Source organism: Sorex fumeus, unplaced genomic scaffold (assembly GCF_029834395.1).
Source record: "Sorex fumeus unplaced genomic scaffold, SorFum_2.1 ptg000122l, whole genome shotgun sequence".
Taxonomy (NCBI): domain Eukaryota; kingdom Metazoa; phylum Chordata; class Mammalia; order Eulipotyphla; family Soricidae; genus Sorex; species Sorex fumeus.
In genome coordinates this window covers 62792499-62820287 of record NW_026606179.1, presented here as the reverse complement: position 1 = coordinate 62820287, position 27789 = coordinate 62792499, and the positions used below count along the sequence as shown (strand labels likewise).

Below are 27789 nucleotides of genomic sequence, written 5' to 3'. Positions count from 1 at the left end.
GGCGGCTTCCCGGCGGCTCCGAGCCCGCAGCCCGGTCAGGTGACCCGCGCCGCGCCGCGGGGGGCGGGGCCGGGCCCGCCGCCGCCGCCATGACGGGCGTGGCGGAAGCGGGCGGGGCCGCGACGTGGGCGGGGCCGGGCCGGCGCGCGTGCGCACTCCCGCCGCGCCGCTCCGGGGGCGGGGCATCGGCCCAGAGTCCGACGCCGTCGCTGCGCCCCGCCCCGGGCCGCGCCGCCCCACGGAGCCGACCGGGCCTCGCGTGGGCGGGGCGGCTCCCGGGGTCCCGCTGCCGCAGCCCCGCGCCTCCCCTCCGTCCCCCTCCCCCCTTCCCCTCTCCCCCTCCCCCTCCCCCTCTTCCCACCCTCCCTCCTCCTCCCCTGAGCTCTCTCCGGCTACACCAAGGCCCAGAGGAAGCCGGTCCGCCCCGAACGTGCGCCCTCGCCCGTTATGCTGCATTTGTTCTCTAGGGACTGAGCGCCACCCGAGCCCGGCGAGTGCTTCACTAAGTACCTGCTGGGAAACAGGGATGGGCGTGGGACCCTCCGGGCGTCCGCCCGCCCCCCACCCCCCGCGCGCTGGCAGGGGCGCCGCGAGTTTGCGTAATTGCTGCTTCGCCAGAACGGAGCTTTTTGTTCCGCCTGAAACGTTCTGGCTGCAGGGGCAGAGCCGGGTGCGGGCGTCTGGGGTGGGGGAGGGTCCTGCTCCCGCCCCCAGGCGCCCAGGGATCAGGGTGTCGGGAGCGCAGGAGGCACCGACGGGCCCGGGCCCCCAAGTCACAGCGGCTGTCCCCCCCCCCCAGCTGAGTGTCTAACGCTCGACCGCGTCCTGTTCCCGCGTGTCCTGTTCCCGCGTGTCGGTCTCACCAGCCTGCTGGGGGCGCCCGGGCGAAGAGCACTGCCCCGCGAGCACCACCAAGCAAGCCCGGAGAGGGCCCGCGCACACGCCCACGCCGCCCCCGGGAGAGGCCCAGGCCCCCTCCCCCTCCCTCCCTCCAGATTCCTAAATAAAATCTTGCCGAGGACAGCGTGTCCACGGGGTGATGCGTGTCACGTGCATGATCTACTGCCTCCCGGTGCCCCGGGTCCTCCCCACGTGGCCCGGCCCCACCGGGAGTGACCCGGGCGCTCAGAGCCAGGAGTCAGCCCCGGGCGTCACCGGGCGCGGCCCCCAGACCCGCCAAAGCAGCCGGCGCCGGAGGGGGCTTGCCCTGCACGCGGCGGCCCGGGGGTCCCTGAGCACTGCGGGGAGTGGCCCAGGCGACGGCAGGGCCGGGGAAGGTGACTCAGGCGGGAGCGAATGCCCGGCCCACACCGCAGCTCCCCAAGGTGCAGCGGGGAGGCCCCGAGCACCGCGGACAGGAGCTCCCCCGGGCCCAGGCGCCTGCCACGCCCCCGGGACGCGCCCCTGGGAGGTCGCGCCCGCCCGCCACACCCAGCATGGCCGGAGCCGCCGGCCCCCCCCCCCGGCCCCGCCCCCGCCGGCTGATTGGGGGAGCGGCCCCGCCCGCCTCGCGGCCCGCGCTTCCGATTGGTCGGGCGCCCCGTCAATCCCGCGTCGTCGCTCTGCGCTTCGGAACAAGTAAACAAGCGCGAGTGGCCGGGCGCTGGCCGCCGCGGGGCCGCGCGGGGACTGGGGGCTCGCGGGCGCGCGCTCGGCGGGGCTGTAGGGGCTCGGCTCCGGCTCCGCCCGGGTCGCGGCCGGCGGTCCGGCCCGTGAGTTTGCAGCTTAGGGGCGCGCCCCGGGCTCGGAGCCTGGGGCCCCTCCTGGTGTCCTTGGGCACTGGGCATCCTCGCTGGGCCTCGGTCCCCCGCCCGGCTCCGTCCCTGCCTGTCGCGCGCGCATCCCGGCGTAGCCCCGAGCCCGGCGGGCAGGGCCTGGTCAGCTGGAGAGGAGGCCGCGGCCCTGCTGGCCTCGGCCTCGGCGCTGGAGGGGCCTCCGGAGCCGCTGCCCTGTCCGCCCTGTCCACCCTGGCCCCCGCCCGCCAGGCGCGCTCCTGGGGGTGCAGGTTTCGGGCACCCGACGACCCCCACCACTCGGCCGCGCCCCTCCCCGGGCTCCGCGCGGACCCACGCCTTCCTGGGGCGACCCCCGGGCTGGGGGCCCAGAGCGCTTGTCCTGCCGTGCTGCCCTTGGCCCCGTCGCGGGCACTGTCAGGGCTGGCCCTGGTGCCTCTCAGCACAGTCCCGGGGGTGCCCCAGAAGCCCCGGCAGTCCGGCAGAGAGGACAGTTTGGCCGCTGGTGTCCGGAGGGAGATTAGGCCGCATTTCTTATTGGGGGGGTGGGACACCTGGGTTCCCCCTGGTGCGTGCCCAGGGACCGCGTGGTGGCAGGGACTGGCGTGGCCATTCACACACTGGCGGCCACTACCCACGCGTGCGTTGTCCCTGGAGGGAAGCTCTTCCAGGAGAAAACTGGGCTTTAGTTCTTTTTCGTGCCTGGCTCAGAATCAGGACGAAACTAGCAGTTTCCGGGTTGAGTCTGCCGGGTCTTGGCCCACCCAGACCCTCCCAGCCTCGCTCCAGCCTGGGCAAGGGCCGGCTGGGCCTGCAGTTCTCCAAGGCAACTCTTTCTGGTCCTTGCCTTTTGTTTACGTTTACTTATACTTGGTGTTGGGGACACACCCAATGGTGTTTTGGGCCTGCTCTGGGTTCTGTGTCCAGGGATCACTCCTGGCGGGGCTCCGGAGGGCATATGGGGGCCAGGAATGATCCTAGGCACGTGTGGGACAAGCGTCTTACCCACTGTTCTATTGCTCCAGCCTTTCTGCCTTGCCTTTTAAGTCCTCTTTTGATTTTTGGTTTTATTTTTATTTATTTATTTATTTATTTATTTTCTTTTTGGATCACACCCAGCGATGCACAGGGGTTACTTCTGGTTCATGCACTCAGAATTACTCCTGGCTATGTTTGGGGGATCATATGGGATGCTGGGAATCGAACCCGGGTTGAGCCGCATGTAAGGCAAATGCCCTACCTGCCCTACCTGCTGTGCTATCACTCCAGCCCCTGATTTTTGGTTTTAATTTTCACTTAGTGAACATTTAAAGTTGTGGATTTTTTTTTGGGGGGGGTTGGGGCTCACACCTGGCACTGCTCAGGAATCACTCCAGGCTCTGCACTCGGGAATTACTCCTAGCAGGGCTCGGAGAGAGCCATATGGGATGTCAGGGACTAAACCCAGGTCGGCCATTTGCAGGGAGAAGCCCTCCCCGCTGTATTATTGCTTCATCCCTACATGTAGCATTGGGTTTTTTTTTTTAATTTAGCTTAAAAAAATAAAACCTTATTTTTTGGGCGCATGGAAGGGAAACAGAAATTTAAGTGTTTAGAGTCATTCTCAACTGCTAAAGTATGTTCTCCAGTAATCCTTTTAAAGAGGGTATGCAAAAAATAAAGTCTCTGAGTTTTTTTTTTTTAATGTAGGAGTACCGCTATTTATTCAGCCACTGATTAGGCTGATTGAATTAGGCATGAACTCCACCTTACTTTTATTTTTTATAATTTTATTTATTTAATCACCATGAGAGCAGTTACAAAGCTTTCGGGTTCAAGTCTCAGTTATACACCGAAACACCTGTACCTTCACCAGTGCCCATTCTCCACCACCCAAAACCCCTACACCCCCAACCCACACCCTCCTCCTACCTGTGGGGTAGATGATTTCCACATTACTCTCTCTCTACTTTGATCACATTCAATATTTTGACACCAGACTCACCATTATTATTTGGGATTTTACCCCAATACTCAGATCTGGGAACCGAAGACAATTTGTTTTCTATTGCTGATTATGAATAACATATGACGTCACGCAGCCACAGTGGTGGCCGTGCAATTTTAGGATTCCGAAATTTTAACAATTAAATCTGGAGGGATTTCTGCCAAAACCTTCTGGGTTCCGAGATTTGTTTCTGAGTCTCTGGGATCATGGCCGTTAAGCAGCTTGATCAGGAGCCAGAGAGGCCGTTCGTGGGCGGCAACTCAGGGTCTCACTGGGGTGGGGAGGAAAGGGCTGGCTCCACCCCCATCCCCTGAGGCCCTGCGTGTCTGGTCACTGCGGGCCCAAACCTGTCCAGTGGCCTCTGGAGGATGGCAGCCACCGAACCCCCAAGGGGGAGCAGGCGAAGGGACAACCCCCTTTCCCCCCTGGGGTGGCCCGGCAACAATAACCAACTGCAGGGACCGGACGCATTTCTGCAAAAGTCGCTGGGTTTTGAGATTTGTTTCTGAGTCTCCGGGATCATGGCTGTTAAGCGGCTTGATCAGGAGCCAGAGAGGCCGTTTGTGGGCGGCGACTTGGGGTCTAGTTGGGATGGGGAGGAAAGGGCAGACTCCACCCCCATCCTATGAGACCCTGCATGTCTCGTCACTGCAGGCCCAAATCTGACTGTCCAGTGGCCTCTGGAGGATGGCGGCCACTGGGCCGCAAGGGGGAACAGGCCAAGGAATGAAACCTATTCCCATCTGGGTTGGCCCAGTGCCAGTAACCTAATTCAGGGACCAGACACATTTCTGCCAAAAGCCATTGGGTTTCGGAGATTTGTTTCTTAGTCTCTGGGATCATGGCCGTTAAGCAGTTTGATCAGGAACCACAAAGGCCATGCCTCTAATTAGATAGCTGAGTCAGAGGTGGTTTCTTGGTAAACTTTTCCCCAAGCTTTTGGGGTCTGGCCAAAGGCACAGCAGCAATTTTGGGGTATCTGGAAGTCTGAAGGCGCCATCAGGCTGCTGATGCACTCACCTCACAGGTACAGATTGACCTGCTGGCAGCACCATACCCCCAAAGTCTTTGAATTCTTCAAAATAAAAAAAGATCTTCGTTTTTGCCTTCAAAATTAAATGCCAGTTTGGCGGGGTAGAGGATTCTAGGCTTAAATTCTCCTTCCTGTAGAGCTGGTAGGATGTTGGCCCATTTGCTCCTGGCATCCAGAGTGGCCAGTGGTAAGTCAGCTGCCGGCCGGATTCTTGTTGCTCTACAGAAAGCCGTAAGAAAGCCTCTCTCTGGAAATCTGTAAGATTTTCTCTTTATCCTGAGAATTCCAAAACTTCACTAAGATGTGTCTGGGAACAAGGGAAACTAGAAAATAAAATGCTCTGCCTCTCCAGGGTGACGGACATTTAAAAGTATGCTTAAGGACGGGGCAAGGGTCATAGATTAAGCACATGTTGGCCAAGTGAAAGGGCATATTAAAAAATTGGTGGTAACCACGTAGCTTACGTAGACATAAGTTTTCTAAATCACAGTGGGATCTGTTCATGTAATCATAGACCAGAAAATGTGTGTGTGTGTGTGTGTGTGTGTGTGTGTGTGTGTACCTGCACGCGGGGAGAGGGGGGAGGAATCGGGGGAAGTGCTCGAGACGAAACAAGATAAATGGGGGAGAAGGCGAAAGTCGAACTCTTGACAAAATCTTGGTCATTTGTCACATGAATCTTGAACTTTTATTAAATCCTTTGAATTGCCGAGAAAAAAAAATAAAACCTTCTGTTTCAACACACACTGAGTCAGGCTTCTACTGCACGGCTTGTTGGCACACCAGGTGCCAGAATGCCTGTTGTGAGTGTGGTGCGTGACAACAGGGGGCCGCCTTGGCGCTGGAGCTGTAGGACAGTGGCAGCCTGGCACACCGAGGACCGGGCGGGCATAGGGTCCTCTGAGCACTGCTAAGATGGCCCCTGAGCCCAGAGCCTGGAGTCAGAGCTGCGCGCTCCTCGGTGTGGCCCCAGAACAGGCAGAAACATCCCTCTCTGAGAGACCATCCTCCCCCAAGGTCTGCTCTGGCCGGGAGGAAGGTGGCAGTTGTTGACTTTTGTTCTAAAAGGAAGGTACCAGTTACCATCAGTGGCACAGAGCGGGAGGCGGCGGAGGGTGACTAGCCAGGGTGAGTCCTGGTGAAGGAATCAGGTGGCAGCTGGGTGGAGGTGGACGGGTCAGCAATGCGGCCAGACCTGAGTGTGACGTGATGAAGAGTCACGCGATGGCCAGCTCATGTGTGACTTCTGGGAACAGCACGGGACAGATGGGACAAACATGAGACAGGAGGGTGCGGGGTGGCATCTGGAGCTGGGAGTGCAGGCCGGCTTCATCGTTCCTGTGTCACAGATGTATCTTCTGTCTTCTGCTTGCTCAGGACTCAGGGCTGGGGGGACAAGGCAGCAGCTGCCCCTTCCAGCTGCGCAGGCCCAGGTCTTGTGTGCCGCGTGGACTTGTGAGTGGGCATCCCGGTGCGGGGGCCCTGAGCCTCTCCAGTTGCCTGGTGAGCCTGCAGTGCCCGTGGGGGCGGGAGGGGTTCTGAGGTTCCCAGCTCTGCAGACTGGGGCAGGACGACCAGTGACTGTCTGTGGCGGATGAAGGAGCTCGGAGGGGGAGAAGCGGCGGTGCAGAGCGGAGCCCAGAGCCTCCAGGTGCAGAGCACGAGCCACATTCCAGGTCTGCTTTGTGGCGAGGAAGGCCGTGACCAACTGGCAAGGCCGTGCCACCACACACTCCAGTGGCGGATGTATTCCCGGAGCCCAGGCATCACCAGGCAGAATTCCCTGGGCCTCTGTGCCTGGGAACTCGTCGGCAGGTGCTTCTCTCACCCCCTGGGGCAGTCAGCGCTGCAGCCCCCGGGAACCAGCTGGGAAGGGAGGCCCCTCCCTCTGGAGGTCAGAGCAGGACTGCTGGGCAGTGTGGGTGTCAGAAGGGTGTGGTGCTCTGCTCGGCAGGAATCAGGTGCCCCAGAGCACTGACACGAGATTTGAGCCTAAGTACCAGTGGGCGTGGCCCCAGAAAGAAAACGTTTGCACCATTCCTCTGATCACGTGAGGCAGCCTTTCTGCAGCGCCCTCCCGGAGTCCTCAGGATGGGAGGGGGTCTATAGGCATCCTGGGGGCTGGGGGGACGCCTAAGGATTGATCCTAGGGTTGATCCTCTGGGATGGTCTGGGATGGTCTTCGAATTACCCAGGGTTGGCGGTCTCGCGCACGCGTCTGCCCGGAGAGGGGCGGCCTCCTGACTTGAGGGTGACTGCCCTGCGCAAGTTCCGCAGCACAGGGGTCAGCGGGACAGGGGCATGGTGCTCTCTGTGGGTGGGGCCGGCGCACCTCTTCTTCCTCTGCAGAGGCGGGGCTCGTCCCTCGCGTGTGCGCCTCGACTGTGCGCTCTCTGCTCCTGTGTCTCTCTCGTTTGGGGCGTGTCCCGGCCGTCCGGGGCGTATCGCTGCTCCCGAGGGGCGTGGCCATCCCCAAGGGGCGTGTCCCGGCCGTCGGGGGCGTGCCGCCGCTCCCGAGGGGCGTGTCCCGGCTGTCCGGGGCGTATCACGATTCCCGAGGGCGTGGCTTTCCCCCAGGGGCGTGTCCCGGCCGTCCGGGGCGTATCGCTGCTCCCGAGGGGCGTGGCCATCCCCAAGGGGCGTGTCCCGGCCGTCGGGGGCGTGCCGCCGCTCCCGAGGGGCGTGTCCCGGCTGTCCGGGGCGTATCACGATTCCCGAGGGCGTGGCTTTCCCCCAGGGGCGTGTCCCGGCCGTCCGGGGCGTATCGCTGCTCCCGAGGGGCGTGGCCATCCCCAAGGGGCGTGTCCCGGCCGTCCGGGGCGTGCCGCCGCTCCCGAGGGGCGTGTCCCGGCCGTCCGGGGCATATCACGGCTCCTGAGGGGCGTGGCTATCCTCCAAGGGGCATCTCCCGGCTGTCCGGGGCGTATCACGATTCCCGAGGGGCGTGGCTTTCCCCCAGGGGCGTGTCCCGACCGTCCGGGGCGTGCCGCTGCTCCCAAGGGGCGTGGCTATTCCCCGAGGGGTGTGTCCCGAACGCCCGGGGCGTAACAGATTCTCTAGGGGCGTGGCTATTCCCCGAGGGGCGTGTCCCGGCCGTCCGGGGCGTATCGCTGCTCCCGAGGGGCGTGGCCATCCCCAAGGGGCGTGTCCCTGCCGTCGGGGGCGTGCCGCCGCTCCCGAGGGGCGTGTCCCGGCCGTCCGGGGCATATCACGGCTCCTGAGGGGCGTGGCTATCCTCCAAGGGGCATCTCCCGGCTGTCCGGGGCGTATCACGATTCCCGAGGGGCGTGGCTTTCCCCCAGGGGCGTGTCCCGACCGTCCGGGGCGTGCCGCTGCTCCCAAGGGGCGTGGCTATTCCCCGAGGGGTGTGTCCCGAACGCCCGGGGCGTAACAGATTCTCTAGGGGCGTGGCTATTCCCCGAGGGGCGTGTCCCGGCCGTCCGGGGCGTATCGCTGCTCCCGAGGGGCGTGGCCATCCCCAAGGGGCGTGTCCCTGCCGTCGGGGGCGTGCCGCCGCTCCCGAGGGGCGTGTCCCGGCCGTCCGGGGCATATCACGGCTCCCGAGGGGCGTGGCTATCCTCCAAGGGGCGTGTCCCGGCTGTCCGGGGCGTATCACGATTCCCGAGGGGCGTGATTCTCCCCCCGGGGGCGTGTCCCGGCCGCCCGGGGCGTGCCGCGGCGCCCGAGGGGCGGGGCCGGCGGCGGGGGGCGGGGCCGCGCGCGCGCGTGCGCAGAGGCGGGCGGCCGTCAGCGGCGGCATGGCGGTGTGCGCGCGGCTCTGCGGCGTCGGGCCGGCGCGGGGATGCCGGCGGCGGCAGCAGCGGCGGGACGCGGCCGAGCCCGCGGCGGCCGACAGCGGGCCGGACACGGACCCCGAGGAGGAGCGCATCGAGGCGGGCCCCGCGGCGGGCTCGCGCCGCTCGCTGCTGGAGCTGCCGCCCGAGCTGCTGGTGGAGATCTTCGCGGCGCTGCCCGGGCCCGACCTGCCGCGCCTGGCCCAGGTCTGCTCGCGCTTCCGGCGGCTGCTGCGCACCGACACCATCTGGAGGCGCCGCTGCCGCGAGGGTGGGTGAGGCCCCGCCCGGCCCGCGGCCCGCACTCCCGGCCCGGCCCCGCCCTGCACGCGCGCCCCGGGGACCCCCTCCCGCGGCGCCCCGCGCTGCTGCAGCGCCCCGCTCCCTGGCCGGCCGCCAGGACCCGCGGGCTCAGGGCCTGCGACTCGGCGCGCGGTGCTCCGGGAGGGGCCGCGGCCTCGGCCCGAGACTCGGGCAGCGCGGCTTCCGCGTCCCGGCCCCGGCCCCCCGCCTCGTCCACCCTGCGGGCTCCCGGCCGGGCGCTTGCTGGCCCTGCGTGGGGTTGCTGTGCTTGGGGCCACGGGGACAGGCCGCTGGGCAGGGCCGGCGGTGGTCCCGGCCGGAGTGAATCAGCAGAGCCGGCCTCGTGGCTTTCGAATTTTTGTGTTTTGCGATGCTCGGGGTCACTCCTGGCGGTGCTTGGGAGACCGTAGAGGATGCCGGGATCGAACCCGGGCCGGCTGCATGCAAGGCAAACGCCCTCCCCGCTGTCCTGTCGGTCGAGCCCCTGGTGTGGTCCGGGGAGAGCAGACCCCGAGCTCTGGGCAAGTCCCCTGGTCCCGCGGGCCGGGCCCTGTCCAGGGCAGAGGAGCTGTGGCGCCCTCCCAGCGCGCTGGCAGGGCCAGTGATAAGTCACGGTCACTGGGAGGGGTGCTGGGCACCTGCCCCTTGACCCGGAGCCGCTTTCCCTGGCTCCTGCGCGGCACTCCTGGCGTGCTGGCATCCACCCAAGGCTGACGAGGCCTAGTCCGGCCCAGCCTCTGCGGCGGCAGCGGGTCGGCTTGGCGGGACCCAGGGAGCACCATGCACATCATATCTTGATTGCATGTCGCTTTCGGAGGGTGGGCACACCCAGCAGGGCAGGCTCAGGGAACCCTGCGGTGCCAGGGACCAAGCCTGTGTGGGTCAGCGGCATGCAAGGCACACGCCCACCCCCCCCCCCCCCATCTCAGCCCCACAGCGAGTCACTCCGAAGGGGCTGAAGTCCCTTTTCGCGGATGTCGTCCGCCGGCCAGAGCGTAGTGTTGCCCGTGGCCGCCCTGCGTGGTCTTTAGGGATCGAACCAAGAGTGAGCCCTGAGCATCTGGTTTGTGGCCCAAAAGCAGATTTTCTGAGAGGAGGGGAGGAGGGAGGAAGGAAAGGAGGGAGGGAGGGAGAGGAGGAGAGAGGGAGGCCGGTGCTCCCCTGCCTGCGTGCCCCTTCCCCGTCTCCTGGTCATGGGCGGGCGCAGGAGCACATCCTTCTGTGGGCTGGCACCTGTCTGGGTCTGGGCTGCTGTGGTGTCCTGGGGTGGCCGCTGGACTTGCCCCCCTGGCCTGCGCTGCTGGTGGGAGGGGGCACCTCTGGCCGAGAGCAGGCCCTGCTGCCCTGCGGGGACCTGGCATCCTTTCTGTGGTTTGTTTTGGAGCCGCACCCAGCTGTGCCAGGGCTGACTCCCGGCTCTGTGCTCGGGGCCGACTCCCGGCTCTGTGCTCGGGGCTGACTGCCGGCTCTGTGCTCGGGGCCAACTCCTGGTGATGCTTTGGGGCCTCTGGGCTAGCTGTGTGCAAGCCCCCCCCCCACCACACTGGGTCCCTGCCTCCAGCTCCACCTCCCACCGGGACCCTGTGGGTGTGCGTGGGTCCCCTCACTGCTTTCCTGCTGCTGTCTGCACGGGGCTCCACTCTGTTCGAGGTGTGGGAGGGTGCTGCCTCCCCAGGGTGCCTCTGGGTGCCTCTTGGGCGGACTGAGTGTCCAGGGGAGCGGCCTTGTCCCCCCCAGTGCTGTGTGGACAGCACGGCCATCCAGCCCCCCGTGCTGGCCCATGTTCTTGAATATCTTCTGGGTGTTTGGGGGTCTGCGGCACGTGCAGGTTCTGGGTGCCCCCAGTGCCCATGTCCTTCACTGGGGGTGCCCAGGTGCTCCTCTGGGTGTCACCGCCCTGGCCTGCTGGCCTTCCTGCTGTCCCCCACAGCATTAGGCTCCTCAGAAGGGAAGAGCACTGTGTGTGTGTGTGTGTGTACGCGTGTGTGTGCAAGTGCCCTCTGTGTGTGTGTGTGCGTACGTGTGTGCGTACATGTGGGCATCCTCATGTATATGCACGGACACCGTGTGTGTGTGTGTGTGTGTGTGTGTGTGTGGCGGGGGCCGGGTACCTCCGTGGCAGGCAGTGCTGGGCCCCACGTCCATCCCCCGCCATTGCCCTCCCCGCGCGGCCCTCTCGGTGCCCGTGGCCGCGGCTTCCGAGGCGGCCTTCTTACTGACCGCCACGGTAGCGAGTGCAGCCCATTGTGGGGTCTTCATAGTCCCTAGAATGTTCCGTCTGCCCAGAGCCCGTCAGAGCCCCGAATGCCCGGCCCCCACGCCCTCCCCCACCCGGGGCTCTCCTGAAGGGCCTTTGTCTGCAGCTGCTCTGGGCCCAGCTCACCCGCCCTCCCCCACGACACTGACCAGTGTGTGGGGAGTCCAGTCCCGTGTCCCGCTCCCCCCACAGGCTGAGGTCTTCCCTGAGGGTCTGGGCGGTGTGCCAGGAGCCGAGGTGGGGTGGTCTCGGCCGGGCAGGAGCCCTGTGCTGCCCAGCGTGGCTGGGGGTCGCCTGCGCACTCATGCCAGCCAACGCTTCTTCCATGCAGAGTACGGCGCGTGCGAGGACCCACGGGGGCTGGAGGCCGCGGGCGTGTCCTGCAGGGACGTCTATGCTAAGCGTGAGTACAGATGTGCCCACAAGGGGCGACCCCACATGGGAACAGCGGCGCTTCCTGGGGGCTGCCAGGGTGCTGGCCCAGCCATGGGTTCTTGTGTCCACAGCAAAACACAGTTCGGGAGCTCAGGTCCGGCCCCTGGGGCCAAGTCAGCCTCCTGCGGGCACCGGCGTGAGCCAGAAAGTCAGAGCAGAGACTTGGCACCTCCCCGACACCCCAGGCCCCAGCACCGCCCCGCGGGGGCGAGGGGGGGGAGGGTATCAGCCACACTGAGCTAGAGGGACGGGTGGTGGCTGTGCGAGGCACCCACAGGTGCTGGCTGGCCTGAGGCTGAGGAGTGGCCTCTTGGGGGCACCCCTGTCCCACTGGCTGGAGCCCAGGCATGGACTGTTGGGGTCAGGGAGACCCAGGACTGAGAAGGGCCGCCCCACCCCCGCCTGGCAGGGCCCCTCTGCACTCAGCCCCCTTCCTCTGGCCTTCCCGCACGCACACTCCTGGGTTCCTGGGCCCGATCAGGGTGCCCGGGTGAGGGGCAGTCCTGCCTGAGCCCCCACCCAGCACCCTGCTGTCCCGGGCCCCGCAGGGCTTCTGAGGACAGTGCTGGCCATTGCGTCCCAGCGGGAGAGCCGCTCCTGGACCAGGACACGTCCTGCTGGGCCCAGCTTGGCTGGGCTCGTGTGTCCCCGAGGCTGCGGGCAGCGTCCTTGGTTCCTGCTTCCTGGGCTGGTCGGCCCTGGGGCGCTGCTAGCCCCCTGGAGAGGTGCCCACTGACTCTGTCTGCCAGTCACTCTCGTGTCGTCTGGGCTGTGGCGCGCGGGGCCTGTGACAGGGAGGTCCTTGCAGGCTTCGTCCCTGGAGTTGGTGTGCGGAGCCCTGGGCTGTGAGGGTGGACGGAGGCCCGCCCGCTGCCATCCTGCTCTGGAGAGGCCTGTCTGTCCTGCTTGGCTTGTTTGGGGCCACACCTGGGGCCGCATGGCAGGAGCAGGGCCAGCGCCTGGACAGCCTGCCGACACGCTCCAGCCACTCTGCCTGGTACTCTCTCCTCAGTGCTCCACCGCTACCGACACATCCTGGGGCTGTGGCAGCCGGACATCGGGCCGTATGGGGGGCTGCTCAACGTGGTGGTGAGTGCTGGGCCCTCGCTGCTCCGTGTCTGGGTCGCCCCCTCAGGCACGAGCCCCAGGAACGCGCAGGTTTGGGTGCTGCGAACCCACCACGGGCTCGAGGGGGCCTGTGGCCAGCACACCCGCCGCATCGGTGCTTGGCGTTTGGCCCAAGGCGCTGGGCTCGCAGTGAACGGGGCGGAGCGGCAGGATAGTCCAGCCGCCTCGGGGACAGGTGGGGCTGGCGCCCATCCTCACGTCCGACCCTTCTCTGTGCTGGGACAGCCGGGACGTGGTGGCCCACAGGAACCACCAGGCCAGCAGCCACCCAGCGTTTAGTCCCAGCTTACAGGGTGCTTGAGCAGTGCTCGGAGCCCACCCTGGGGCCTAGCGCCTGTAGCCGGGCCTCTGGCCTGCACTCGGAGTGGCCCCATACTTGAGGCCCTGTGAGCCCCAGCACTGCTTCCCGGAGGCCAGGAGCGGGCGCACAGAGCTCCCTGGGGGCCCGTGTGCGCCAGTGAGTGCGTTGGCCGAGCTCCCCGATATCGGCCTGGCGGGAGGCGCCTGCTACCCCTCCTTCTTTCTTTCTGACTTGGGGCCGCACCTGGCGATGCCCGGGGCTCCTCCTGGCTCTGCACTTAGGAATCACTCCTGGCGGTGCTCGGGGGACCGTGTGGGTGCTGGGAACAGACCCTGGGTGGGTGCGCGCAAGGCAGGTGCCCCTCTGTCCTGTCGCCCCGGCCCCCTTCCCCCCATCTTCGGGGGCACCTGTGTGCTCAGCGTTTCCCAGAGGAGGGGCTGGGGGGCTGCTCGATCCCCACTGGCGTGGGCCCCCCACTGCCCCCGGAACCCGCGTGCTCGCCCTTGTGCCGGCCCAGGTGGACGGCGTGGTCATCGTCGGCTGGATGTACCTGCCGCCCCATGACCCCCACGTGGACGACCCCATGCGCTTCAAGCCCTTGTTCAGGATCCACCTGGTGGAGCAGAAGGGGGCCACCGTGGAGTGCATGTACGGCCACCACGGGCCGCACAACGGCCACATCCAGGTGAGAGCCGCTGCCCGGCCCCGCACTCAGCTCTTCTCTGGTCCTGGACAGGCGGCCCAGCCTCAGCTTGGCTCTGGCCGATGGACACCCCGCGGGCGAGGGGATGCCCAGACGGCTCCTTGTCCTCCTCTGTTGGGGGTACATGCTTGAACGCCAGCCCTCCTGCTGCTCCTGCTGGGCTGGCCACGGGTGTCCAGCACGGTGACCAGCCAGCTGCCCTTTTCTCCAGATCGTGAAGAAGGACGAGTTTTCTACCAAGTGCAATGAGACTGACCACCACAGGATGCCGGGCGGGAGGCAGGAGGTGAGCCTGTGTCCACGCAGTACTCGTGAGCCCCAGCCCCGCCCCGACTGACCCCACCCCACCCCAGCTGGCCTCGCCCCACCTGAACACCCCCTGCTGGCCCCGCCCACCTGCTCTGGCTGACCCCGCCCATTCCTATAGCCCTGCCCAGGCTGGCTCCGCCCATCCACTCTGGCCAGCCCCACCTCACCCTTCCCCAGCTGGCCCCGCCCATCTTCCCAGGCTGATCCCGCCCCACCCCGGATAGCCCCACCTGCCCAGGCTGGGTCCGCCCCAGCCGCTCTGGCTGGCCCCGCCCCACTCCGGCTGGCCCCGCCCACCTGCTCTGGCTGACCCCGCCCATTCCGATAGCCCTGCCCAGGCTGGCTCCGCCCATCCACTCTGGCCAGCCCCGCCTATCCCAGCTGGCTCCGCCCCACCTCACCCTTCCCCAGCTGGCCCCGCCCATCTTCCCAGGCTGATCCCGCCCCACCCCGATAGCCCCACCTGCCCAGGCTGGGTCCGCCCCAGCCGCTCTGGCTGGCCCTGCTCCACTCCGGCTGTCCCCGCCCACCCACTCTGGCTGACCTCGCCCCACCCCGGATAGCCTCGCCCACCCACCCAGGCTGGCTCCGCTCCACCCGCTCTGGCTGACCCTGCCCCACCCGGCTGGACCCACCCACCTGCCCAGGCTGACCCCGCTCCACCTCACCCTCCCCGGGCTGGCCCCGTCCATCCGCTCTGACTGGCCCCGCCCCACTCCGGCTGGCCCCGCCCACCTGCCCTGGCTGGCCCCGCCCACCCACTCTGGCTGACCCCGCCCCACCCCGGATAGCCTCGCCCACCCGCCCAGGCTGGCTCCACTCCACCCGCTCTGGCTGACCCTGCCCCACCCGGTTGGCCCCGCCCACCTGCCCAGGCTGACCCCGCTCCACCTCACCCTTCCCGGGCTGGCCCCGTCCACCCGCTCTGACTGGCCCCACCCCACTCCGGCTGGCCCCGCCCACCTGCCCTGGCTGACCCCGCCCGCTCCGACTGGCCCCGCCCACCCACTCTGGCTGACCCCGCCCCACCCCGGATAGCCTCGCCCACCCGCCCAGGCTGGCTCCACTCCACCCGCTCTGGCTGACCCTGCCCCACCCGGTTGGCCCCGCCCACCAGCCCAGGCTGACCCCGCTCCACCTCACCCTTCCCGGGCTGGCCCCGTCCACCCGCTCTGGCTGACCCTGCCCCACCCGGTTGGCCCCGCCCACCTGCCCAGGCTGACCCCGCTCCACCTCACCCTTCCCGGGCTGGCCCCGTCCACCCGCTCTGACTGGCCCCACCCCACTCCGGCTGGCCCCGCCCACCTGCCCTGGCTGCCCCCGCCCGCTCCGACTGGCCCCGCCCACCCACTCTGGCTGACCCCGCCCCACCCCGGATAGCCTCGCCCATCCGTCCAGGCTGGCCCCGCCCACCCGCTCTGGTTGACCCCGCCCCGCCCGGCTGGCCCCGCCCGCTCCGACTGGCCACGCCCACCCACTCTGGCAGACCCCGCCCCACCCCAGATAGCCTCGCCCACCCGTCCAGGCTGGCCCCGCCCACCCGCTCTGACTGGCCCCGCCCCACTCCGGCTGGCCCCCGCCCACCCGCTCTGGCTGACCCCGCCCCGCCCCGGATAGCCTCGCCCACCCGTCCAGCCTGGCCCCGCCCACCCGCTCTGGTTGGCCCCGCCCGGCTGGCCCCGCCCACCCGCCCAGGCTGGCTCCGCCCCGCTCTGGCTGACCCCGCCCCGCCCGGCCGGCCCCGCCCTCGCAGGAGTTCCGCACGTGGCTGCGCGAGGAGTGGGGCCGCACGCTGGAGGACATCTTCCACGAGCACATGCAGGAGCTCATCCTCATGAAGTTCATCTACACCAGCCAGTACGAGTGAGTGCCCCGCGGGCCCCGCGGCGCCCGGGCGGGCCGGCCTGTCGGGGTCGCCCCTCACCTGCCGCCCCGCCCGCCCGCAGCAACTGCCTGACCTACCGGCGCATCTACCTCCCGCCCAGCCGCCCTGACGACCTCATCCCGCCCGGCCTCTTCAAAGGCACCTACGGCAGCCACGGGCTGGAGATCGTCATGCTCAGCTTCCACGGGCAGCGGGCCCGCGGCACCAAGGTCACGGTGAGTCCCGGGCTGGGCTGCGCTGGCTGCGCTGGGCTGGGGGGCATGCCCGGCGGCCGAGCTCATCCCCCCCGCCCCCAGGGCGACCCCAACATCCCCGCGGGGCAGCAGACGGTGGAGGTGGACCTGGCGCGCCGCATCCAGCTGCCGGGCGGGGAGCAGCAGCACAGCTTCAGCGAGCTGAGCCGCCTGGTCCTGGAGGTGCGCGAGCAGGTGCGCCAGCAGCAGCAGCAGCAGCAGCAGGGCGCGCCCGGGGACGACCCCCGCCCGCCGGACCCCGGCCCCGCGCCCGCGCCCGCGCCGCCCGGCCCTGGCCAGGGCCAGCCCTTCGTCCTGCCTGCCGGCGTCAGCTCCAGGAACGACGGCTACCCGCGCACCTGCAGGGCCTGGTGAGGCGCGGGGCGACCTGGAGGTGGGGGGCGCGCCCCGTCCCCGCCGCTCACCGCCCCGCCCCGCCCGCAGCTTCTACGGCACCGGCCTCATCGCCGGCCACGGCTTCACCAGCCCCGAGCGCACGCCCGGCGTCTTCGTGCTCTTCGACCAGGACCGCTTCGGCTTCCTCTGGCTGGAGCTCAAGTCCTTCAGCCTGTACAGCAGGGTCCAGGTGGCCTTCCGCCACGCCGACGCGCCCTCCCCGCAGGCCTTCGAGGACATGCTCAAGAACATCCAGGCGCTCGCCTCCTGACCCCCGGCCCGCCCCCGCCTCGGGCCTGCGCGCCCGGGAGCACTGCTGAGCGAGTCCTGCCCCAGGGCGCCGGAGTCGCCCCGTTGTCGAGGGACCCCGCCCCTGGGCGTTACAGAGAGGGTGTGTGCGCGCGTGTGGCTGCACGCGTGAGCATGCATGAACATGTGCCTGCACGCGTGAGTATGCATGGACGTGTGCGTGTGAGCTCGGGTGTGTGCACGTGCTGGTGGCCTGGGGCCGCCCAGAGGCAGAGTGAGGAGGCCTGGGCAGCCCGGGCGGGGTCGGAGGCTCCGCTGCTCTATGCCATTGCCTGGGTAGACTTTTTTTTTTTTTTTTGCCGGGGACAGAGCCGGGGTCCTCGCGTGCCCCAGAGCAGCCGGCCCTTTGGGTGGTGGATGGAGACTTTCCGCCCTGGCTCGCATCCAGGGAAGGGGACGCGTGACAGGCCACGGCCGTGCCCTCCAGCTTCAGAACCAAGCTCCGCTCCTGCCCCGTGTGCCGTGGTGGTGCAGTCAGGCCCCTGGGGGTCCCCCACACCTGCAGGGGCGCGTGGCCAGGCTGGGCTGGGCCCTGAGAGCCCGCCATGCCTCATCCCTGTGGGGTGGGCAGGGCTAACGCACCCAGCTAGGACCTGGCGGTTCCTGCAGGGGCCAGGAGGGTCCCTGCGAGTCCTACACAACCCCTCACCTTGTAATAAAAGTGCCCCCCGCCTTCCAGCACGTCTGAGCGCCTGTGTCCGGCACCACAAAGCACGGCCCCAGCGGGGAGTGGCCAGTACCGAGTGTCACCCCCCACTGGGCCCGCCTCAAGGCTGGGTCCCCAGTGCCCTGTCCCCTCTGAGGGACATGGGGTCAGCCACTGGCCAGTGGGGGAACAGCCTTTCCCAGGGCAAGCCTTCCTGTGGGACAGTCTTGGGACGCCCACGAACTGCTCCCGGGAGCTCAATTTGCACCTTGTGGCAGTGGGTGGTGTCTGCCCACCCCCCACCAGGCAGGTGCAGTGGGTGCTTCCTGCCTCCCTCGCGGGCCCCTCTGGGGGGTGTCTGCCCCCCCCATGCATGGGTGCTTCCTGCTGCCCTCGCGGGCCCAGCGGTCTCCATGGAGCTTCTGTCCCCAACGTTCCATGTTCTCCGTGAGGACACTTGGTGACCGGGAGAGGGCCTGGCCATGATCGATGCCCCCGGGCTGGCGCTGGCCACTGGAGGGGGCAGAGCCCAGCGTGTCCCGGTGCAGGCCAGCGAGGAGGGGAAGGGCCAGCAGCAGAGCGAGGCCGCGGGGGCAGCATGAAGCCCGTGGCGCTCCCGGGAAGGAGTGAGAGGCGGCGTGGGGGCGCGGCTCGGGCCCCTCGGACGGCGCCCGCGCCACCCCGCACGTCCCTGCGGGTCCCTGCGGGTCCGGGCGCCGAGTCGGGTCGCGCGGGAGGCCGTCGGGGCGCTCGTGCCCGGGGCGGCGGGGGCGGGGGCCGGGGTCGCGCAGGCCGCTCGGGGCGAGGGCGCAGGGCCGGGAGGGCGGGCCGGCACCGGGTCAGCACCGGGCGGGTCAGCACCGGGCCCGTTGCAGGGAGGCGCCGCGCCGCGCTGAAGGCGGACCTGGCCCGGCCCCGGCGCGGGACGCCCCCCCCGCGCGCCGGCCCCGCGCGCCGAGACCCCGGCCCGGGGGAGCGCAGGCCCCTCCGCGGGAAACGGTGAGTGGGCGCTCCCGGGCCCGCGACCCCAGACCCGCGACCCCGACCCCGGCTCCCGGCAGCGCCGCCCGCACCGCGCACGCCTCGGCCCGGCCGATCGGGGCCCGTGGGGTCACGTGGCGAGGAGGCAGCAGCCGATTGGCGGGGCCGGAGCCAATCAGCGGCGCGCGGGCGGGCCGGAAGGGGCGGGGCGCGGGCGCACCCCCGCCCCCACCCCGTTCTCTAGGCCTGGGGTCCCTCGGCCTCACCGCCGCGGCCCCACGTACCCCCACCTTCCCCTGCGACCCCGTGCCCCGCCCCTCACCCCACACACCCCCTGCGACCCCCGTGCCCCGCCCCTCACCCCGCGTCCCCCTGCGACCCCCGTGCCCCGCCCCTCACCCCGCGTCCCCCTGCGACCCCCGTGCCCCGTCCCTCCCCCCGCAGCCCCTGGTCCCCGCATCCCCATGGCCCCACGTCCCCCCACGTCCCGGCCTGTCCCCCCGTGTCCCCCACAGAAGCCCCCTCGTCCCCGAGCCCCTGTCCGCCCTGGCATCTCCCTGACCCCCGTGTCCCCACCGCCCCGCGACCCCTGCCCCCCAGGGCCCCTCGCCCTCCCGGGGGCGGGGGCAGGAGCAGCTCCCCGGACAGCCCGTCCTGCCCGGGTGGCCGCGTGTCCTCCGGGCCCTGGGCTTGTCCCTGCAACTCGCGTTCCGGAAGGTTCTTGGTGAACAAAGGGCCCAGTCCGGGAACGAAGATGCCCGGCCCCACAGGTGCAGGGTTGAGGGGTCGGTCTGAGGAGGGGCTTGCCCGGCTCTGAGCACCCACTGCCGGTCAGTCTGGAACTTTCTGAATCTCCTGGTCTTCTAGGAAAGGCCAGACCCCAGGGAAGGACCCCAGCCCCGAGGCCCCCCTGGTAAGGCAAGGTCGGGACCAGGCGGCCGGCGTGGCGGGGTGTGGGGGTGTTTGGGGTAAGGGATGTTGGTGCGGGGTGTGGGACAGGGCAGTGTGGGTGTCTGGGGTAAGGGGGGCGGGGGGCGGGTACAGCGATGCAGAGGTGTGAGGGTTGTGGGGTGCAGAGGTGCAGGGGTGTGGAGGACAGAATTGTGGGGTCCGAGGTGCAGAGTTGTGGGGTCAGGGGTGCAGGAGTCAGGGGTGTGGCAGCAGGGAGCGTCTGGGGCGGTTGTGCATTCGGCCAAAGGGTGCCCTGGAGGCCTGGGAGCTCCTCTGGCCTCGCTGCCCGAGAGTGCCAGGGTGGGGTGAGGCTGGGAGGCGCCGCTGCCCCCGGCCCTCCGTCCCCGTGGGTGGCCGTGCTTGTTTCCCCCTGGTCTGATCTCCGCGGGCCCAGGGTTCCGCTGCCTCTGGGGACCAGCAGCCCGCGCGACTTGGGGTCTGTTCTGGCTCTCGCTCAGGTGTGCCCTGACCCCAGCAGCGCCGAGCGAAGGGCCGTCGGCTGTGGGTGCCCCAGCGGGTTCGGGGGCCGCCTGCCGGTGCCCAGGGCCGAGGTGGCGCTGCCTTACTGGGTCCCTGTGTCCCTGAGACCCCGCCAGCAGGTAGGCGGCGTGGCGCCGGTGCCCTGCGGTGGCTGTGGGGGGCAGGGGCAGGTCCAGCCCCTCTGCCTGGTGCCTGCAGCCCCCGAGCACTGCCCCCGTGGCGGCTCCCAAGGGTCGTGGGGGTCCCTGGCGACCCCGAGCGGGCAGACCCCTGGGGTGGGAGGGCGCCTGCCTCCTCCCCCGGACCACCCCACGGCAGCTGAGTTCCCCGCACTGAGCCAGGGTCAGGGTGCTGTCCAGCCCGGTTTCCCCCAGCCCCTGCCCCCTTTCTGGAACATTCCTTCTTTTGTTCACTGCCCAGTGCTGGACCAGGGAGGGCGGAAGGGGGGCAGCTTGCTTCGGCTCCGCCCATTGGGGACTGTCCCGCAGGTGCTTGGGAATCGGGGGCCTGCGAAGGCCTGGTGGGGCCTCTCGGGCGCGTCTCCGGCTGGGAGCGGGGCACGGGCCAGGCCGGGCACCGTGGGCCCCTCGTGCGACCCGCCCGGCAGCCGCCTGCTCCCCCCCAGGTCTGGAAGGTGGCCGGGGCCTGCTCCTGCCCCCGCCGCCACTTCGGGGGGCGCTTCCCGGCTCCCCGGGACCAGGCGGTGCTGCCCTACTGGGTGCCGTCCGTCCTGAGGTTCCCCCGGAAGGTAAGAGCGGCTTTTCCCGCAGTGGGCAGGATCAGGAAGCCTCTGGAAAACGCGTTTAGGGCTGGGGCCGCACCTGCCACGCTCGGGTGCACTCCCGGCTCTGCACTGGGGACCTGTGGGTGCCGGGCACTGGGTGCAGCCGCCCCCGCCTGTCCTCAGAGGGTCCCAGGCCGTGCCGGGGGACGGCAGAGCCCACTGGCCCGTCCTGTGTCCTTCCCGGCCAGGTGCCGAGCGGGGCCGCAGGAGCCCAGGGCAGGCCAGGTGACGCCCGCCCCGACGCCTGCCTGGCCCCGAGCTGCCCGCGCCCCGCAGATGGCCCCCCGGACGCCTGGCCCTGCTGCAACCGCTGGCGGACCCGCTGTGACCCGCGCCTCCTGCTCAAGGGGCGGAAGCTGCGGTCCCTGCAGGCCCCGGGCTGGGCCCCTCTGCTGCCCCTCAGCCTCAGCCTGCTGACCCTCCTGCAGGCCCTGCTGCGCGTCGTCCTGGCCGTGCGGTGAGTGGCTGCGACCCGGGGCAGCTGGACACGGGGATCTGGGTGGCTGGACATGGGGATCTGGGCGGCTGGACACAGGAGCCGGGCGACTGGACACGGGGATCTGGGCGGCTGGACACGGGGATCTGGGCGGCTAGACATGGGGATCCGGGCAGCTGGACACGTGGATCCAGGCGGCTGGACACGGGGATCTGGGCGGCTGGACATGGGAGCTGGGCGGCTGGACACGGGGATCTGGGCGGCTGGACACGGGGATCTGGGCGGCTTGACATGGGGATCTGGGCGGCTGGACACAGGGATCTGGGCGGCTGGACACGGGGATCTGGGCGGCTGGACACGGGAGCTGGGCGGCTGGACACGGGGATCTGGGCGGCTGGACACAGGGATCTGGGCGGCTGGACACGGGGATCTGGGCGGCTGGACACAGGAGCCGGGCGGCTGGACACGGGGATCTGGGCGGCTGAACACAGGGAGCCGGGCAGCTGGACACAGGGATCCGGGCGGCTGGACACGGGGATCTGGGTGGCTGGACACAGGAGCCGGGCGGCTGGACACAGGGATCTGGGCGGCTGAACACGGGGATCTGGGCGGCCGGACCCAGGCTTCCCTCTGGCGGGTGGGGCCTTCTCCAAGGCCTCCCGTCCGCTCTGGGCTGGTGCACGCTGGTGTCGGGCGCCCAGGGAAGCGCCGGTGAGTCTCGGGCTCCCCAGCGGGTACCTCCTGGCAATGCCCATCTCTGCCTTCCAGACATTTCTTCTGGGTTTGACGTTGGGACCTTCGGTCCAGCAGGAGCACCACTGTCGTGGAATGCCGGCCGACACACGGCCCCAGACCTCACGCCTCACAGCGGCCGTCGGGAGTGCGTCACCGTGCCGAGCCGGGAATCTTGAGTTTGTCCTGAATTCTCCAATAAACGCTATTTGCAAAACCTGGGATGCCCCCCGGGATTGGCTGACCTTTGACTTCTGACCCCACTGGCTGCTTCTCCGCCCCCCCCCCCCGGGGCAGCCGATCTCAGCGTCTGAGCCTGTGTGCAGGGGGTTCTGGTCATCCAGGCTGCGTCCCCATCAAGCCTTCAGGCCCGACCACGACCACGGCGCCGTGTCCACAGCTGCTCTGCAGGGGGCAGACGCTCCTGTGGTGACCGACCATCTGGGTTGGGCCACAGTGTGTGGGTGGGAACAGAGCCGCCCTGGCCGCCTGGCTGATGCCCATTGCACCCCCTGCCAGCTTGGCCTAGTGTCGCCCTGTGGCCTCGGGCCCTGATACTGCTCGGGAGAACCCAGTTCGGAGGGGGATGCGCAGACGGGCTCAGAGTGGCAGGATCAGAGCCGGGAGGGAGAGGGGGGCCTCACGGAGGGCCCAGGAGGTGTCCTGACCACGCCCCCCACCCCCATCCACATCGGGGCCCCCGGCTCCCCTGGCTGCACCTGAACGTGGCTGGGTGGTTAGTTCTGCTCACACAATTCACCGCAGGGGGCGCTTGCCTGGCCCGCCCCCCACTGGGCTCCTGCGGGTCCCCTGAGCACTGCGGGGTGTGTCCCAACCCCCAACAATGCGGCTGCCCTTGGTCGCTGCGGGTTGTCGCCCCCCCCAGTGGACACGTGGGGTCTGTCTCAGGAGCCCTGGAATGGCCCCTTGTGGGGTCCCGCATGCACCGGGGCCTCCCCCACGGCTGTGGACATAGCAGGGACCCCCGGTCGGGGGGTCTATGTGTGGGGTGTCCCTCGGGGGAGCCCTGTGGCAGGGCTGACCCTCAAGAGTGTGGTGTTCTGTGTCACTGACAGGGAGGAGGAGGAGCTGCCATCCTGCCCAGGAGGTGGGGCTTGTAGAAGAGCACTGGAGAAGGAGCTCGGGGCAGTGCTGGCTCTGCTCTTCAGGGAGGGCTGGGCTCCTTCCTCCCACCACAGCTGATACCAGCCCCTCGGCCAGTCCATACGCCCAGCTCTCTCCTGCAGGCCCTCCAGCCCTTCCTCTCTCCACCCACCACCCATCCATCCAATCATCATCCATCACCCACCCTCCACCCCCCATCCACCCCCATCCACCCTCATCCACCCACCATCCAGCCCCTTCACAAGGCTTCGGGTGTGCCCTCTTGGGGCCTGCTGCTGCCAGCCCTGTGTGATGCCTTCACCTGCACCCTGATGGTGTCCTGGGGTCAGTCTCAGCCACAAAGGGGGGGTGGAGCCCCCCAGACGCAGCTGGGGGACAGGGTGTCCACCCAGTCGGTGTGGCTTGGAGCCTCACGGGAGGGCTGGAAGGCTGCGGGGTTCTGGGGGGGGGGGCGTCCATCCTTGCTGGTGCCCAGCCGCGTCTCTTTGGCGGGTGCCTTTGCTGCCGCGTCCCCCCAGGAGCGGGGACCATCGCCCGCGCTGGCGCTGAGCCTGGTGCTGACGTCCGGCCGCTGGGGGTCGAATCTGCTTCTGCTGCTGGGGCAGGGAGGGCAGGAAGGGGCAGGGGCAGCCGGGCCCGTCCGTGTGTCCACTGTGCCCACAGCACACGGCCTTGTGTCCGGCCCCCCACTCCCCCTTGGGGGGCCTCCAGGCTGTTCCCGGGGTTGTGCCTGTCCCGACTCCTTCCCCGCAGGCAAACCCCGCAGGCTCTGCCCGCATTTCCTCAGGGGCTGAAGGTGCCGCTGGCCCAGCTGTCGTGGTCCCACTGGCCAGCAGGTGGCGCCGCCCACGAGCTGGAAACCGCCTCCAGCAAGTGCCCTGTGGGGAGACAGCGGGAGCCTGGGGGTGCGGGGGTCGCAGCCCCCTGTGCCCTGGGGGGATTGTGTCTCCAGAACCTGCACACGTGGCGGCTGAGGGTCCAGGCGGACGGCCCCAGAAGGGAGAGCATCCCGGCTCTGCATCCAGCGATGCTCGGGGCTTCCTCCTGGCTCTGCTCGCAGGAGCCGCTGCCCGCAGTGCTCGGGGACCAGAGGGATGCCGGAGATTGGACCCTGACCATGCCCTCCCCGGGTGGGCGCAGGACAGTCCTCCCCTCGCACTGTGTCCCCGGGCCGAGCCCTGGCGTCCTGAGCAGAGGGGACCCTGCCTGGTCTGGTCTGGGGCCTGGGGAAGGGGCCCCATCTGGGACGGTGGCCTGTGGGTTGGGCCTCCAGATTCGGGGAGACAGTGGGGGTGTCGGGGCGCGGCCGAGGTCGTGCTGTCTGGGTCAGCAGGACGTGGGGGGCAGGGGGTGCTGCTCCCCTTGGAGCCGTGGGGGCCGTCCTGGCCCTCACACAGCCGTGAGTGCGGGGTCCTTCGCCCCGCCATGGTGCAGCCCCTAGGGCAAGGCGTGGCACGCAGCCCCTCCCCCCGTGGACACCCCCAGCCGCTCTGAGCTGGGAGCCCCTCCCTGCCTTCTGCTCCCTGTGGGGGGAGGCGCTGACAGCAGCAGGGTTGGCAGGACGGTGGCACCTGACAGGCGGGTGAGGGCTCCCCGCACTCACAGGCAGGAAACTGGTCCTGACCAGCTCTGGACGCCTCCTGCTGTGCAGCCCAAGCTCTCGGTCCCCAGACTCAGCCCCAGAAGAGCGCCTGCCCCGAGTGAAGGGCCCGGGGCCTGGGGGCCACAGCCACAGCGTGTGTCCATCTCCACTGACACCTCCAGTCCAAGCTGGCGGCTCCCCCAGATGCGGCCTGAGACCCCTGTGCGGGGGCAGGCGGGCGGGCGGCCTCCTGTTCCTCAGAGGCCATCGCTGCGGTTTTGGTTTCAGCTCTGGGCTCACACCACGTGTGCTCAAGGGCTTCGTCACTCTGGGGCTGGCGGCTCATTCCGCAGTGCTCAGCGGGCGGTGCGGGGTAGGCTGAGTGGGGGCCCCGGCTGCGCTGTGAAGGTCCGGCCTCGCCGTGTCGATTTACTCTGGGTTGGACATTTTAGGGCAAAGTCCTTTCTCTTTGGGGGGTGCCCTCCCGCTGGTGCTCGGGGGTGACGCGCCCATGTGGTGTCGGGGTCTGGTCCCTCTGGGCCCCCGTGAAATTTTCTGCCTTTCACTAGTTTTCTCTTTCTTGCTTTCTTTAACGTATTTGGTCTGACAGTGGAGGAAACAAGCATTTATTTAGGGCCTCTTTATTTTCAGGAGAAATTGGAGACTTTAAACAAAAAACACAAAGCCCTGATTCAGGGCCGAAGGCTGGAAAGGGGGAAGGTCAGGGGAGGCAGAGACTGGGTCAGGACGGAGGCCGGGCGAGGATGAGGCCGGCAGCGCACAGAAGGGGTGGGGGGGCGTGCACAGATTGGGGGCACACGGGGGTGTGCACAGAGGGGGGGGGGCACACGACTGGCAGCGCCCCCAGAGCCACGGGCAGAGGCTACAGGGAGTGTCACTGCCTTGGGCCGGGCCTGGGACCGTGAGTCAGAGGGTCTCCAAGGGGCCACACTCTCCCGTGGCTCAGATGCGTCCAAGGGAGTGCTAAGCCCCAAGGGGAGGGACCGGGCCCTGGGCCTCAGTTTCCCTGCCCTCGGGGGCTGCCAGCCTGCCTGCTCCCGGTGGACCCGGAGGAGGCCGTGGCCGACAGACAGGCCCAGGGGAAATCGGGGCGAGCACTTGAGGCTCCCGCGAGACCACGGCTTTCACCGACACCACAGAAACCGCCCCAGCTTCTGTACAGTGAGCGGGCACGCAGGGGGGCTCTTTCCTGCACGGCCCCTGGGTCCCCGCCTGGCCTCTCGAGCGCCTCTGGGCTCTGCCTCTCGCATGCTCCGCTCCCCCAACGAAATGCCCCAGACACGAAAGCCCCCACCGACCTCTGCCCCGCCCACACCCCCTGCAGCGAGCCCGGGGGGGGGGGGGGTCCTGGAGAGCCGGACCAGTGGCCAGCTTTGGGGGCTGCCGGGAGCCGGCGGAGGGTGGGGGACGCACCCCTCACCCGCGGGCGCCAAGAGCCGCCTCCAGCAGACAGGAAGCGCCGTTGGCCCGCGCCCTCGGGTGAGGGCAGGAAGGTCAGTGAGTGGCGGCCTGAGCCCCGTGGCTGGTGCTTTTCCATCAAGAAACCAGCCCGTGGGTCTGGGGACACGATGGGCACGACCTGGGGGCTGCCGACCCAGCTCAAGCTGCTCCCACGGCTGCGCCCCCGGGCCTTGCGTTGACAGGGTTGGGGAGAGGCCGAGACCTGGCACTGACCAGCCCCCCACCCCCCACACCCCTCCTGCTCTTCTCCAGAGCTGGAGCCGAAGGAGAAGGAAGGAACCTTCAGTGGCGACGGGCTCTCGGGCCAGGCTCCCACCGGCTCTGCCCACTGTCCAAACCGCCCCTCCTCAGGTCCCAGGTGGGCACTGCAGAGCCCGGAGGCCACACGGCACCACTGCCCACCCTCTGGACGGCAGCAAAGTGATTCTCCCAAGAAAGACACTCCGGGATCTGGGCCTGCTGGGCCCAGGAGCTGTGCACGTGCGTGAGCCCGTTCGGCTCCTGGCACGGCCCGAGCACTCCTGGGCAGCAGCATTGAGAATGGCGCCACCCCAGCGTGGCCGCAGAGCACTGCTGGGAGAGTCCACCCCTGCGCCAGCCCAGCTGCAGAGCACTGCTTGAAGAGTCTCAGCCTGGCTGCAGGGCACTGCTGGGAGAGTCTTCCCCGCCCAAGCCGGGCTTGGAAAGCCCCCCTTCCCCCAAAAAGTCTATTTTGCCTGAATTCTGGGCCTCTGACTAGGGCACAGCTGAGCACATCAGCGCCTTTCCTGGGCAGGGAGGGTCCATCATGGCACCCGCCTCCACCAGGCCCCGCTTGGCCTGAGACCCTGCGGGCGGCACCCAGGCTCCCAGCTGCACCCACCGCCGTGTCTGCCTCGTGCCTTCCCCGGCCTGGAGCCACATGTGCCTCTCTGGGCCTTTCCCACAGAAGGGGGCCCTGAGCGTCCGCCACTCCCGCACCCCATCTTCCAAGAGTGCTCATCTCCAGCATGTCGGGCACCAGGACGCGCAGCCTCAGGCCCCCGGACGCAGCGGGGACTGCCAGAGAGCCCTGGGGGGCAACAGGCCTGAGGGCGGGGACAGTGGCGTGAGGCTTTTTGCTTCTCACTGTCCAGGGCCTGAGGAGGGGGCAGTGGGCACGTGAGCCGGGAGCCACGCTCGGGGCCCGGGGTCTGGTCTCTTCCGTCTTGGGGACACGTCCGGGAGGTGAGGGCCCAAGGGCGCGGTACTGGGGGGTCCCAGCGTCATCCCAATGGTGCGCCTGCCTCCAGCCCCCTCCCCATTCTGACCCCCACGGTGTCTGCCTGGCCCGGCCTGCTCCTTCTAGGGCCGTGCAGGGGGTGCTCGGACCCCAAAGAGCATGTCCAGAGGGGTGCTGAGGGGCTCCCATGGGCCTGGGGGTCATCTGCCGCCGGCCCCCTGCCTGGCCCCCTGCCCCCCCCCACTGCCCCCCTCCTGGCCACACCACACCCACAACACAGACCCAGCTACCTCACACCAACACTGTGCCCACACTCAGACATGTGTGCTTACACACACACACACACACACACAGACTCCCACAGCCTCTGCTCACACGCCTCCACCCACTCACACATACACGCACACTCTCACACCCCCGCACGAGCGCACACTCACGTGTTCCCGCGCACAGAACACATACGCTCATCCTCCTGCATGCGCCTGTACGTACAAGTCCTCTCACAGTGTACACACGTGCTTCTAAACGTGGGCGCGTGTCCGCGCACGCTCATGTACTCAGACCCAGCCCTGCCCACGCGCGC

At 68.6% G+C, this 27789-nt stretch overlaps 2 protein-coding genes across 3 annotated transcripts; both read left to right on the top strand.

Moving 5' to 3' along the window:
• The first annotated feature begins 8498 nt into the window (after positions 1-8498).
• FBXO31 (F-box protein 31) lies at positions 8499-17481 on the top strand. 2 transcript variants are annotated; one of them, XM_056136991.1, is made up of 9 exons: positions 8499-8818; positions 11439-11510; positions 12555-12631; positions 13489-13656; positions 13886-13960; positions 15737-15846; positions 15969-16083; positions 16165-16472; positions 16546-17481. In XM_056136991.1, the coding sequence occupies exons 1-9, from the start codon at positions 8512-8514 to the stop codon at positions 16766-16768; spliced, it is 1455 nt and encodes a 484-aa protein (XP_055992966.1). In that variant the 5' UTR covers positions 8499-8511; the 3' UTR covers positions 16769-17481. The 2 variants fall into 2 exon arrangements, with proteins under 2 accessions (XP_055992966.1, XP_055992965.1); XM_056136990.1 differs by having other exon boundaries at positions 15930-16083.
• A 569-nt stretch (positions 17482-18050) lies between these two features.
• CUNH16orf95 (chromosome unknown C16orf95 homolog) lies at positions 18051-21956 on the top strand. Its single transcript, XM_056136152.1, has 7 exons — positions 18051-18177; positions 18328-18451; positions 19301-19346; positions 19843-19983; positions 20490-20612; positions 20837-21105; positions 21853-21956. Exons 1-7 carry the CDS (start codon positions 18051-18053, stop codon positions 21869-21871), a joined length of 849 nt encoding a protein of 282 aa, XP_055992127.1. The 3' UTR covers positions 21872-21956.
• The last annotated feature ends 5833 nt before the right edge of the window (positions 21957-27789 follow it).